The sequence below is a fragment of the Temnothorax curvispinosus genome, unplaced genomic scaffold (genome assembly GCF_003070985.1).
Source record: "Temnothorax curvispinosus isolate PA1 unplaced genomic scaffold, ASM307098v1 QBEX01007734.1, whole genome shotgun sequence".
Classification (NCBI taxonomy): Eukaryota; Metazoa; Arthropoda; class Insecta; order Hymenoptera; family Formicidae; genus Temnothorax; species Temnothorax curvispinosus.
In genome coordinates, this window is record NW_020217514.1 from 702094 (window position 1) to 716401 (window position 14308).

The 14308-nt window shown below is 29.9% G+C and overlaps 2 protein-coding genes across 2 annotated transcripts in view; one reads left to right on the top strand and one right to left on the bottom strand.

The window, feature by feature from the left end:
* Positions 1-14308, top strand: part of LOC112457300 (midasin) — a 110387-nt gene that overhangs the window by 78961 nt on the left and 17118 nt on the right.
* LOC112457298 (putative gustatory receptor 28b) lies at positions 5709-8780 on the bottom strand. Its single transcript, XM_025020243.1, has 7 exons — positions 8555-8780; positions 8150-8455; positions 7214-7857; positions 6705-6954; positions 6332-6400; positions 5991-6080; positions 5709-5796 (listed from the first exon to the last, which is right to left on the bottom strand). Exons 3-7 carry the CDS (start codon positions 7378-7380, stop codon positions 5731-5733), a joined length of 642 nt encoding a protein of 213 aa, XP_024876011.1. The 5' UTR covers positions 7381-7857; positions 8150-8455; positions 8555-8780; the 3' UTR covers positions 5709-5730.

A 14308-nucleotide genomic window follows, 5' to 3' on the forward strand; every position in this document is an offset into this window, starting at 1 on the left:
CTCTTGCTTTGGAAAGAATAATTTTATACATTTATGTAGCAGTAGCATTCATACGACTCCGCGTGCACGGATTCACAATTCCCGCGAATGCTTGAGAATAACGTCCTTGTTCTACGACGATGTTTTATGCGAGAACGCTAATGCAACGGAATTCTTCTCTACGTAGGGAAAAAGTTGCAGTAACTCGACAATAGCGTCCGATAACTTGACTGAAAGCCATTTTCTTTTCCGGCATTATTCGCAAACTCGGTCGCCACAAATTCTTTTCAAAAGTCTAAACATTATACGCTCTTTTCAAATGCCTTTATGACGTACGAAAGTTATTTACAGTCTAGTTATGTTAACTCGCAATTTAGCTGGTAGAATTTTTTTTTCATATAAGAAATTAATTAATTAATATCAAAAAAGTAACTTCATAAAGCCAAATTTTTACACGGAAAAAAATTTAGCTAAATTTAGTCGTAAAATATGGATAACTAATATTTTTTGCAGCGAGAGCTATAGTTTAGCAATAGTAGCAAAACCTTTTGTTCTCACTGCAAAAAATGTTGGTTATCCATATATTATGACTATTTTAGCTATAGTAGCTAATTTTTTTTCCGTGTAGAGAATAAAAAATCGTCTTTAATTAGAAATAAGAAATACTTCTTTATGTCTAAACATATGTTAATTTATAGATGATACTAAATATTATCTACTAATATATTTTGGTCAAATATTATTATAATATATTTTATGAAATATTATTATATCATCAAAATTTTTTAAGTTTATCCGAAAAATAGAATTTAATACTCTAAAGCTTGTAGAATCATATTTACTCGATACTTGGCGAATCCAATTGTTTGTTCACTATACGTCGCGGTTGAAATCAGATCTACCAGATTCGATGTACGTAAAGATACATCCTATAAAATCGGGTCATGTCATATATCCTATATATATGTACATATTTTTTAAAAAATATGTATCTGACGCCAGTGGAAATTCCGTGCTTCGAGTATATTTCTCTTTTCTTCGGAAGCAGAATTTTCTCCCACTCGCGATAGCTGAGAAATCGGTCACCGTTAAATTACGTCTCGTTCGTTTTGCTTCCGCACCCGATCAGGCTCGGAAAGTCAGTTGTTTCCTATTTCTCCTCTGAACCGAATAACCCGATTGGAAAGACTACGTTAATCGATGCTCCGTGAAAGATCAAGAATCCGACCGAACAAGATTTTTCTGCTGACTAACGAGCCTACTTGTGAACGGAATCCATACAAATAAATAAAATAAACATGCTAAATCTAACGAATTCGCTTGTAAGAAAATCGTATAGATTTTCATTTCATGAAGTGAGAGAAATTATCCGCTTAAATGTCTCATTAACTATCATATTATTTTTTTGTACCTTTTTTATATTTATTTATTTATTATTTAATTGAAGATGAACGCCTGATTTTAGGATATATTTCAATATTTCCTCAATTTTAAAACTTTTGTAGTGTCATGCTTATACCACAATCCATAAATTAAGAAATATTACACTGTAAATATATTAATGCAAAACTTTGCATCAAACATATACTTTTAAAACTCATAATTGATGGAAAAGTCTAATAAATCATTTTCACTTATAAATAATCATATGCAGGTGTACAAGTATATAATAATTATAAATGAAATATAACAATGCTATTTAAAGCTATTTGTAAATCTTCACCGATCTTTTCAAGTGGAAGCAAAGTCAAACAGCGCGATTACCACTATTTTTCTTATTTCTTAAATCTTTCTTATCTATCTCCACATGCTATCATTTGCCGCAGCTGCGCTCGCGAGTGCAATATTTCGCGCAATAAAGAAGTCGTTAGGTCGGGATAAAAAATTTCGTCTGACTGCGTGAGGGTTTATCCGATTCAGACGATTCCCCGCCATTCTCCACAATCGTGGAATTTACATTCTTCACCTTCCCGGTCGAGCCTTGCTTTGGACTCACAGTTCGTTTCTCGTTGGATTTTACGTGTCCCGAATACGTGAATCCCTCAGGAAAACTGTCGCGGAGTAACAGTCCTCCTAAAAAGCCGCGTTTCGTTTTGACGTGAACGAGATAAAGGATCGACCGGAGACGAGACTGGAAATGTCCGATTTTGAGTTGGCCTTTCGATATATAGAACAGCTTGAAATAAGACAGGTATCTTTTTTTATAACTGCCAGCGTGCAGATTTAGAAATAGTCCTTCGAAAAATGTAAACCATTTACTTATACACAATATGACGAATGCATTTCTGTCTCATAAGTTATAAATAATATATTTTTCCATGGCTGAGAATTTGATATACTTATTATTATGCAATTATACTAAAAATAAAGCAGTAATTAATTGAAATCAATTGGCCGTTTATCGACATTATTTTTCGATATACGTCTGTTTTGCTATTAATTTTAAATGATATATGTATAATGTTTGATACAAAAAGTCGATAATATTAAGATTTAAATCTTACACAACAGTTCTATGAAAAATTGATCTGTCTCTATCCGTATACGGTTGGAAGCTGTTGAAAATAGTTGGAAACATTTTTCTGAAAGTACCAAAGAGAAATAACATTGCGGAATTTAATTGTCATGATTTTCGTCACGTTCAATTTTCCGTCTGTTGGTTGCTACCTATTTTTCGGCACACGTGCATCGAACCTTTCGTCGCGTACCTTTGCGGTAAGGAATGTCTTTTTGCTTTTTTTTTACCTTGAATTTCGCTTTAAAGGAGGAAAAGTTGAGGTATACTTTCTTCACAAGGAACACGGGCGCCGAAAGGCGCAGTCGGGGAAACTCGATATCAATTTTCTCGCTACATAACACACGCGAGATGAATTCACAGCGCCGTTTCGGTCTGTATACGCGAACGTAATAAATATTTAATACGCGCGTTATTAGGATGCGTCGGCATTGGACACCGTGCCATCTCACAGCTATAGACTTTTTTTTTTATACATATTTGTTCCCTCAGGGAAAAATTTTACGCGATCGTAGTTTATCATGATTTTTATTTCTACGCACGTTCAACGTCTTAATTAATGCAGTAAGACATCCTTTAATTTTTCGTGGAATTAATTGGTTCATTGTTCGCGATAATAAAATCACGACTGGCAGGTTCTCACGAAGTGTTTCAGTGAACGATTTGTCTGAGAAGTAACCCTCATTTTTCATAATTTGTATTGCTCACGCAGAAAACACATCCAACGATTCCGTGATCGACGATGTCGTTCTCCGTGAAAATAAAACTGCAACATACGAATCGCAATAATAAATTCCCATTTGTAAAGAAACGAAAACATATGTTCGCGTGATGTGCGGCGCGTAATTCATTATACACTTCTGTTTCGTCTGTTATGTTTGATATTGCTCATCTTCCGCGATACATTTTTTTTTTTTAACTTTTATTGTAAATATTTCGTTTACGTATCTCAGAAATCAAGCGTATTTTAGCACTCGAATTATTTGTCATAAATACACAAATTTAGTATTTTCAGTTAATATTATATATCTTATATCCGATTAGAATTCACAACAACGCGGAGCTTGCCTCGTGATATTAGTATCAAGAATAATGGAAAGTAAAAGAAACAAATCCGAGGTGAATTTGAATTTGCGAACGATTTCAACTAAATTAAGCTTCTAATCTAAACTAAGCTCAACTCCGAAAATAATTACATGAATGACAATCGATTATCCGCAATCCATGTGACGAATATAGTTACTCGCAATCAATTCAACGATCCATTTATTCGTTCGGACAGATTAAATTGCTCCGTAACTCCGTTACGGCAGCGACTTTCTTGAGAGGCGAAGCGAACGGTCGCGCCAGAACGCGCTAATTTTTGACGGATTTGTGAAAAATGAGCGACTTTACGAGGTTATCTATACGAGGCCGGTTACGCGAACACGTGAAAATCCATATCAGACCGACATCAATCATCTTGATTCACGCCTGATATTCTCAGCCGCCGTTCGATTCGCCCGGGGAAGGATAATCCTGACGGATGTTCCCGTTCCTCGGGAACGGAACCTTTCTCTAGCCGACTAGGAAGACGCGCGGTCGGAGGATTATGCCGGCTTCTTAAAGTATGAGAACGACTTCGTCGCCGAGCGAAAAGAGACATCCGCTCGGCTATAGGATAATAACAGATATTAGATCCTTAATCCGGTAATGGAAACAGATATTAGATCCTTAATCCCGTAATGGAAAAAACATTTGCTTCTAGAATCTTGTGCACGATTACTATCACTTTTTAATATGGATTTTCATTTATTGATTAGAGTCGATACTTCTTCAGAAGTTTCATACTCTTATAAAGTACGATGTACTAATTAGGATTAACACGGAATATTCCATAACTCGCAGTCTTAAGTTTTACGATTCTTCCGACAAACTTGCGATCGAACTTGCACTTTCCTATAAAAACTCGACATTGTTATTTCCAATTTTCTAACTTTTCATGTCTCTTTATCAATCCTCGAATTAAAAATATATTAAGACAAACTTAAAATTAGGCAACAAATGTTATTCTATTATTTATTAGTCTTCTTTAAAATTTTATTTGTGAAAAAAATTTTGGAGCTACTTATAATTCAGTCTACTTTTGTTGGCATTTTTACTTAAAAAATTTACTTCAAATTCGTCGGAGAGAATTTGTAATTAAAATTAAGTGAATTACGGAAGATATCTTTTATATTATTATTCAGATTTTTTTACAGGAGTCTGCTAATAAGTTTTCTCTATTGACATCTATGTAATTTACGCACAATTTTACTTGCTTCTAATAAAATTATCATTTTAAGAAGTTTAATTTCTTATTTCTTATGAAACATGATTATATAATTGTCTCGTATGCAAGATCGATTCCTTTATTCACGATTCGATAAAGTTTTCAATTAGCTGCGGTTGATCCTATACAAAGTGTCCTCGACAAGTATCATGTATCGTGCACAAAGCAAAAGCTCTACAAACTTCCTGGTAAAAGCCGTGTTCGCTTCGTAAGCTGCTAAATCCGTTAGCTGTGTAAGGTTCCTACATTGTTGCAATCTTGTCTGAGAATATGTTACACGTACCGCATACGTATCGCCATGCGTCTAAAATTTTCTAGTCATTATTTGCCCTTTGAATACATATTTATTGTGTATTTCGACGTGCGGTTTCGACAACTCTCTTTAACATCGAAATCCTCTCGTACACAAATAATAGGATCGTTGTGCATGTAGTATATATTTTGAATAAACCGAACTAGAGTCACTAATACTGCATTTATTAATTTATTATTAATGTATAAACAAATTTTTCCAGTTATATTCGTCTTTCAATATGTTAAATTTGAGTAAAGATCTTTATTATCTAGTAAAAACGGAACCTGCAGAGATCCTTTCATCACTCCCGCCGATTCCAATCGACAGTCCTCTTTTCATTGTCCAATTCATTTTTCAGTTTTTCAGTTTTTATTATTTATTATTTTTTATTTCCAAAACAATTTATATGTTATTTTAAAGTAGAATACAATTATAATAAAATTAACACAATTTTACTAATCAAGTTTGTATAATGTTATTTAATTCTTTATTAAATACATGACATTTACAAAGAACAGTAACTTAAGCAAGCTCTTATTAAATCCTTCGTAAATTCCTTTTTTTTTATAGTATAAATATTAATAGAAGATTACTTATCTACATAATATTACTTATCTATAAAGTATTTTCTTACATGTCATTTTGTGTGCTGAATTGTATTAGAATAACAACATACTTCAAGACCGTGGTAAAGAACTGAAAAAAATAAACTGACACGGTTTCTTATTTCTGTCATTCTCAATAATCATGATTATATTAAATAATGTAGCAAGTAGCTTAATATATAACAATTATGTTAAAAACATTATTATTGAGAATAAATAAATAACATAATCTCATTTAAATGATTAAGTTAAACAAATATATAAGTAATAAAGTAAATAACATACCTTGCCAGTAAGAGAATTATCAATTGAAAAGAAACCAGTACAGGTAAAATGTAATGAATTAAGCATTATTTGCTGTGTAAATTGCTGAATCTGCAAATATATTTGTATTCTTATTATACATATATGTAACCATATACATGAATATATGCATTATTCATGTTATATACATAAACAATACATTGAATTTATAGATTTGCAATTTTGCAATTTATACACTTAAATGTCTTAAATAAATTAATTGCCGTATATAAATATTACTAATAATAATGTTATATGTTATGGAGAAAGAGATCTAATTTGATTGATATATGTAATTATCAATGATACATGAATAGATTTACCTCTTCTTTCATGTCATCATCCATAATAGATCCTTCAAAAGATTGTATAATTTCGCCGGTTTTATATGCCTGAAATAAACATTAATGCATACGATGCAAATCTGACATAAAATTATGAATAAATTGCACAATATATGTGCGGTGCACATTTTTTATTCATATATAAAAATTGAAATTATTATATGTATTCATATAAGTATTAAAAGACATTCTGTACCTATATACAATTTATATACAATTTATATAAAATAAATAAATTATGTAATATTCCTAATATAAATTTCATGTGTTTAACTACAAATAACACAATTTTACATAAATATTGCATATAATTGTATATATTATTTTTATTATAAAAAATAATTTTTTATACCTCGGTTGATACACTCGAACAAAGCGAATTTATTAATATAATTTTAAATGAATAAATGCATGCCCATATTGCCATGGATATAATCTTTTCGTTGTCGAGTGTCACCCTTAATTGGCCAAAAAATGCACCATGTAAACAGTAAGTAGTCGATGTTATTATCGTAAAATGAACTGCCAATTCGAGCAGAAGTACGAAACAAAAAGTACGATTTGTTTGCCGTCCGATTCTCGTAATTTCTAAATGTAAATGTCTTTGACAGAAAAATATTCAATAGTTAGTGATAATTTAAGTAATATTAAAATCTTTCAAATACTCAATAAATACTCAATTATTAAATTCGAACGAGTTACAGAATCCGGGACATATGGTGTGTATGTGTGGTGTATGAGAGAATGGGAGAGAGGAAAGGTATGTGAATATAAGGTCTTTTTAATGTTTAATTGTTATATTATATGAAAACTTGATAATAGAAGCAAAAATTATTATTGATCTCTTATAGTGTCTTATACCTTAGCGTTTGAATGTGATGCATTATCATGTCTTTGCGGTTTTTATAGTTCGCCATGACAAATGCAATGGACGTATTATCGTACCGATTATAAATCTTGAAGGCATTTGATTCATTTGCATAAAGCACTGCATTATTGATTAGAGTATTTATCTTCTGAAATCTCATTCCAACACATCTGCCGCATTTCAATCTTAATCAGTACTCAAATACGTAAACAGAAACATGTTATATGTTTACTTGTCCATTACAAACAAATTAAAGAGATATTATTATAATTGACAAATATCTTAGAAATCAAAGAAATCTCGACAAAGTCCTCTGGTCGAGCTTCTCACGAAATATTGTTGTTGTTTATTACTTTAAGAAACATATTACTTGCCTGACAAGCGCGGCGAAGGTGAGGTCCACTACAGAATTTAATATAAATGGAAAAGATGTGCTTATGTTGCTGTAAAAGACAACCCAGTATTCATCGCGATACATCCATAGTGTATGCATGAAGATCATTGTTATCGCACTTACTACCCAGATAGCCGTAAGACATCGAGTAGAGCGATATATTTTCTGATAATCTATTTTTATGCCCAACGCTTCTAAAGTATTGTCCGCTATACCATTCCTCTTAATTATCTTATTTATATTCTTCAAGTATCGAGATTTATTAATAGATTAGTAAATTTGTTCAATATTTATTCGAAGACACGTCATGATGTCAAAGAAAAAATGTATACGCATGCAAATCTATACTTAGCAATTCTGTATATTCACAAGAAGAATGTAAATAGAAGAAAAAAATCCTTTATTACACAATTTACACATATTTTAAAATAAGCTGAATATTAATGTTTCTTTAATTCATTAATTTAGTCTTTCCATAACTTTTGTTTGCCACTTCTACACTAATTTCATGCGAAATGTTATTATACATACCTACCTCTGATTTATAACGCCAAAACGTAATTATAGCCCAGACGGCAACTAAGACGTTGACTCCCACGACAACGTAAAATATCATAAGTTCTTGAATAAATATTTGTTGTAAAATGTAAATTCCTTCGTAAAACGAAATGAAAAATACAGTCAACACTGAGATGATGTAGACAGCAGTTAGAAAATATTGTGGGCGATTTATGGGTATTTCAAATATACCCATGCAAAATATACAATTGAGCCATATAATAGGCATAACTGCCTGTTTATAATTCATACTCGACATTATCTCAAACCATTCACCATCAACCTAGATGGATTAATTATTATTTGATTAACAAACATATGTATATTTATATTAAATGATATTACGATTAATATTTTATAAATATTAAATAAATAAGCTTACGTTATGTTTTTTAAATTTTATGTGCAATTGAACACGGTTTCCTCGTTGAAACGATAAATCTCGAATAACCGAAATAAACACTGAGAGTCGTCGTTTAATTGCGAGTGTGACCAAATTGTCACACTGTAAATTGCGGAAAGAAAACACTTGTTTAACGTTTGTAAGGACTAAATTTGACTTGGACGGGACACTAGTCTTGCGTGTTATTTTTAATGAACCCTACAACTGACGAAAAACTAACGGCTAATAAGCGATCTTGCGTGCTAGTATGATACATCATGCTTTTATATATACACGTGTTTCACGCCCGTAGTGTACATGTACATTGTACAACATTTTCAATTACTTATTTGGTGAACTATAGCTTATCTGACTGTTCCTTGCTAAACGTTTAACTAGCGACAATAAATGATTGTAATCTAGGATCATCTTTGCCTCAACACTTTATAACATTATTTCTGATAAGATCTATGATTGATGTATATCTTTTTTTTCCCATTTTTATTAAAGTATATATCTAGAACTTTAGTAGATATTACTTTCTGAGCTGTACTCATAGAATTTCTGTTGATTGTAGGTACTTACGTGCATGCTGTACGAATATAAATTGAATAACGTGATAACGAAAAGCGATACAAACAGACTGTGTGAAAAGATTGAGCTTATTACTTCATTATCTAAAAAATGTAGGTAAAATATGTTTTGTTTATATATTATATATATATATATATATATATTTTATAATATATATATATATATATATAATTGTATAACATATTTCTATTTAATCAATTTAAACGATTAAATATCATGTTAAGTTTTATAAAGGAAAGTTATCTGAGAACGCAATTTTAGCTTAAACATAGTGAGAACTCTAATAAACTTGCATATACGCAAATAAATATAATATGTTTGCATTTTATCGTAGATACCATCTGAAACTGGATCATTAAGGCTTTTATTTTAATTGAGAGTCGTGTTGAAATGCTACGTAACTGTACGATATGATATGAATGATATACAGTAAAAATAATATCAGTAATGGAATTTTCACGTTTTACAATTAGAAAAACTACTTTCTATTGTTCTTTTTTACGTAATTGTTTTAATCTATAACACTGATCAACTTTGCAATATTAAACGGTACAAATGTATGTAACATATACCTGCTTATATTATCAGAAATTCTTAATATACACGTAACCATTCAAAAATTGTTTTTATTTGGAAGTTATTATCAATACCAATTTTTAAAGCGTTCTATTGCACGTTTCCATTGGCTCAGCGTGTATTGATAAGATAATCGCAATTATCGTTTGGCTTGAATATCCTGTCCGTTTGATGAAGTTCTAACAGTTCTTCTCTATTCTTCCATAATTTTGAAATTAAACAATACATTAAAAATTATCAGCACAATTATGCGTGTTTAATTGTATAACTCTTAATGTTCGATTACATCGATTTTATTTATATCTTGGCATAAAAGATGACAAATATATATATAATTCATGTTGCGAAGAAGAGAGAGAAAAAGGGGTGGTAATAAATGCCAAAGTACGAGGAATAGAAGAATATCAAGCACGAAATAATGTAAGGGAAATATATAAAGAAAGCACAGAAAGAAAGAAATACATATATCCTAAATGAAAAGGATTCTTTGATCAACTTCTTAATGAGCAGAGTTCTATCCCGAAGAATAAAACTTAACATTTATATAATACATTAATAAGACCAACACTTGTATATGTAAAGTGTGGACTCCAAAAAGAAACTAATCGACTCGCTCTATGTTTGAGTGCAAAATTCTAAAAAGAATATATGGGCCAATGGCAAATGTGGATGGCACAAATTATAGAATATAGAATTAGATACAATTACGAGCTAAGATGTCTCACAAAGAACTAAAATATTATACGCTTGATAAAAGCGCAAAGAATTGGATGGAGTGCTATTTGAATGTCTGAGGAAAGAGCAGTAAAAAGAAATATACACCAGTAACTCGGAAGGTAGCTGCAGAAATAAGGGCAGACGAGAAAAGGAGATGGACATGTTGAGAGGCTTTATAAGAAGAATGAAAATTAGTAAAGTAACTGGGCCAACGTCACGAGAGATCGGAATAACTAGAGAAGAATAATTGTAGAGTTTTTTTTTAACGTGAACTATAATACTGAGAAAGAAGAAGAAGAAGAAAGAGAAAAAGAATTACTATAATTTTACCGAATGTGTTAGTGATTCTTAAATGTCGAAAACGCAATTGTCAGATTTTGTAAACGAGAGGCTAATATTTAATCGTTGGCTTATAAATGAATATTCACACTTTTTATTTAGTAATTTCTTCATTTCATATCAAAAGATTATACTGGCAATACTTAAAACGGAATTTTGAAATAATTGAATAAAAATTCTTCGAATTTATTAATGATTTTGACATGGATAAAATAAGTTATTAATATTTCTGAATAATTTTGAAAAAAAATTTTTAAGCGAATATTTAGATATTATCAATCAATTTTTATTTAAGGTAAATGTACCAATGCCGGGACACTTAAGACTGCTTAAGACCTATGTTTGGATACCTTTATCATTTTAGTTTTTAAATAAGTATAACGTGCATTTTAAAAATAAAGATAAAAATATACTACCAGAAAAATATTTTTATCTTTAATTCTTTGATTTTAATTCGCGTTATAACTTATTGAAGGACTAAAATAATAAAAATGTCTAGATATATAGGTATGTGTCCAGGCATTGGCACATTTACCTTAATGAGTTTTGCGAAATTTCATCAATTTCATGTAATTTACAATGTAACTTACATTACAATTTACAATTTTATGCTGTCAATATCCAATATGACCTCTAAACGGAAATAATTCAAAAATAAAAAGTATGAGAAATTATTTTTGACAAAATTTAATTCAGCTTTAATCAATATTTCTGGAATTATAAAGATACTGACAATACGTTTGAATTTGATATATTTATAAAATATATATAATATATTACACATTAAATTTATAAAAATAAATCATACATACCTATATTAAAATACCCGTTATTCATTATTTTTAATAATTAAAAGATTATTTATAAAAGATAAATTTAATATTATTAAGTAATATTATTAAGTCTGATCTGAGTTTTAGATATAATTTTTTAAAATCTTAATTTAATTTTATTAAATTAAGATTAAATTTTTTATCTGAAAAATTAAATTTTATATGATTTTTAATATCCTAACAATCTTAACATCCCTATCACAAACCTATTATCCCTAACATTTCTAATATATATATTCGCGTGAGAGCTTACTATGTATTTTAATTTGTTCTAGTAATCTTGCCTTTAATAGTCCGAGTATTCCTAGCAATAATTCTAACATCTTACAATTAGCCTGTCATTTGAATTCCGCGTTTTTATCTTTAAATTTTTACCAATGCAAGTTTCCGCAAGTTTATTGTTAAGCGCACTAATTAGAACCGTTCATATACGCGATCTATTTGCTGGCTGAACCAACACGATTTCTAACTCGCTTACGATTAGTTCTACTTGTTGATTAATCCAGTGGGATACCTAATCCGCGATCACCCGAGATTTGGGAGGAGTGATGTAGCCTAATTGTAATTTAATTTTTGACCGGTCGCATTTATTTCCTTTTTTAATTATGCGCCATCGCACATAAATGGAAAAACTATGTATTCACGTGTACTTAAGTGAACTTTTTACAAACTTTGGCCAATATCGGCCACCTACCTTCGATGAATTTCTTCTTTCTTCGGTCAGATTGATTCTGACCATAACTATTCTGGCTGCATTGCAGTTGATAATCAGCGCCAGCACATAAGCGTAATTTTCTACGCTCATTATTAATGCAAGACGATTGCAAAACGATACGGCCGTTTATTAAAAGCTGCGCGCCGTAAATTACGTAAGATAAATGCAAACGTTCAATAAAATGTAATCGCGTGATATATTTGCATAAGATAGTCATCCGCGTGATGTCTCGACATTAATATTGCATACAAGAATTTGGAAAATATACGAAAAATATATGTTAAAGTTAAAAATGAATATTATGTATTAAATCTCATCACCGAGAGATCAGAAAAATCTAAATTACTTTCCGCGAAATTAAACCGTAGAATATGAATAAGAAATTATAATTGTTTCGAAAATAATAGATGAATTTTTCTATCGCGAAACGAGATTCGTAATCCGTATATATCTGTATTTATCCGACGCGTAAATCTGTATTTAGGTATTTTAGTCTCCCTAGTCTGTATTTCTTACGATCATTATTTTAATTTCATCGAGCGTTCATCAGATGAGATATTTACAATGGATGACATGAAATCCATGCGATGACTTGTACGTACAATTACTATTGTGCCTATTGTCCACATAAATTTTTCATCTCTCTGCGCTATACTCTTTTGTGAAGTTTTTACACGGATATTTTCTTTTCTTTATATTCTATACTGCTTATTTTTCGTATCAAAATTATTTATAAAAAATATATACTTTAAAATTATAATTATTTTAATGTAACGTAAAACGAACTTTAATGTAACTAATGTAAAAAATTGTTCTACGCAAAGAAATATCCGCGAAGCCTTATTTTCTATCGAATTAATTTATTGAATCTTATGTCATCCATTTACTCTGGCTTTATTTCATGCAAAGCCAATTAATATAGATGAATGAACTATACAAAATTAGGACAAAATCAGTGCGTTGCATACAAGTTGTATATATATATATATATCTATAATTAATAATTAATAACGCGATTTTCGTTAAATAAGTTGAATAAAATCTGCTGTGTAACTTATATATTCCTTCTCTTTCTTTCATTTATATGTATGCATATTGAAAAAATCTTTTAACATACTTTGAAATAAATATTTCTTTTTTGCACCAATTTGTAATACTTAATCCTGGAAAAATATCTGAGAAGAGAATAGACGAGTAAATAAAACATATTTAATTATTATAATAATTTTTTTCTATTGTATATATGTCAATTTTATTAACTTAATTTTTTTATTTGTTTATTTTACCTGATTTCTTAATTTTTAATTATCATTTATCTATTTATTTTTATTTGGAATGAAAAAGCATAGGATACACAAATAATCTCAACATATAATAATTATTCATATGAAAGACATAAAATTGTGAAATTTAAATTAAAGCTTTATATTAATAAAAACGCGTCAAAATTTTATATCTTAAAATTTTATATTCTATACTTTGATCTTTTGTTGATAATTCTTTAAACAATAGATTCAAAAAAATTCTTATAGATGTAATATACTGAATACTAATTAAGAAATGTAATAGATCAATACTATCAAATTATAAACGTTATTAATATGTCACGTTCTGATGAAAAAGATGATGTTCTCAACTAATATACTTAACGCGATATAAACGACGATTACAATGAGCTCTAACTTTTGACGAGCTCTACTTCCTTGTATACACAATAAACCAATAAATAGTGATATCCAGGATTAAATATTTGAACTAATTTAATCTAGTCCATCCATTTTAAGACAACAGATTTATGAGATATGATATATATTTTTATGTTGTTAATCGTGGATGCGTAGATATGTACATATATTGGATAAATTCTTTCTCATAAATCTGTTACCTCAATATAAAATAAAACTTTCTGACTCACCGACCCTGATGCGCAACGGGCGGAGTTATCTGCCACGTAGCTACGATGATACTGTAACACACAAA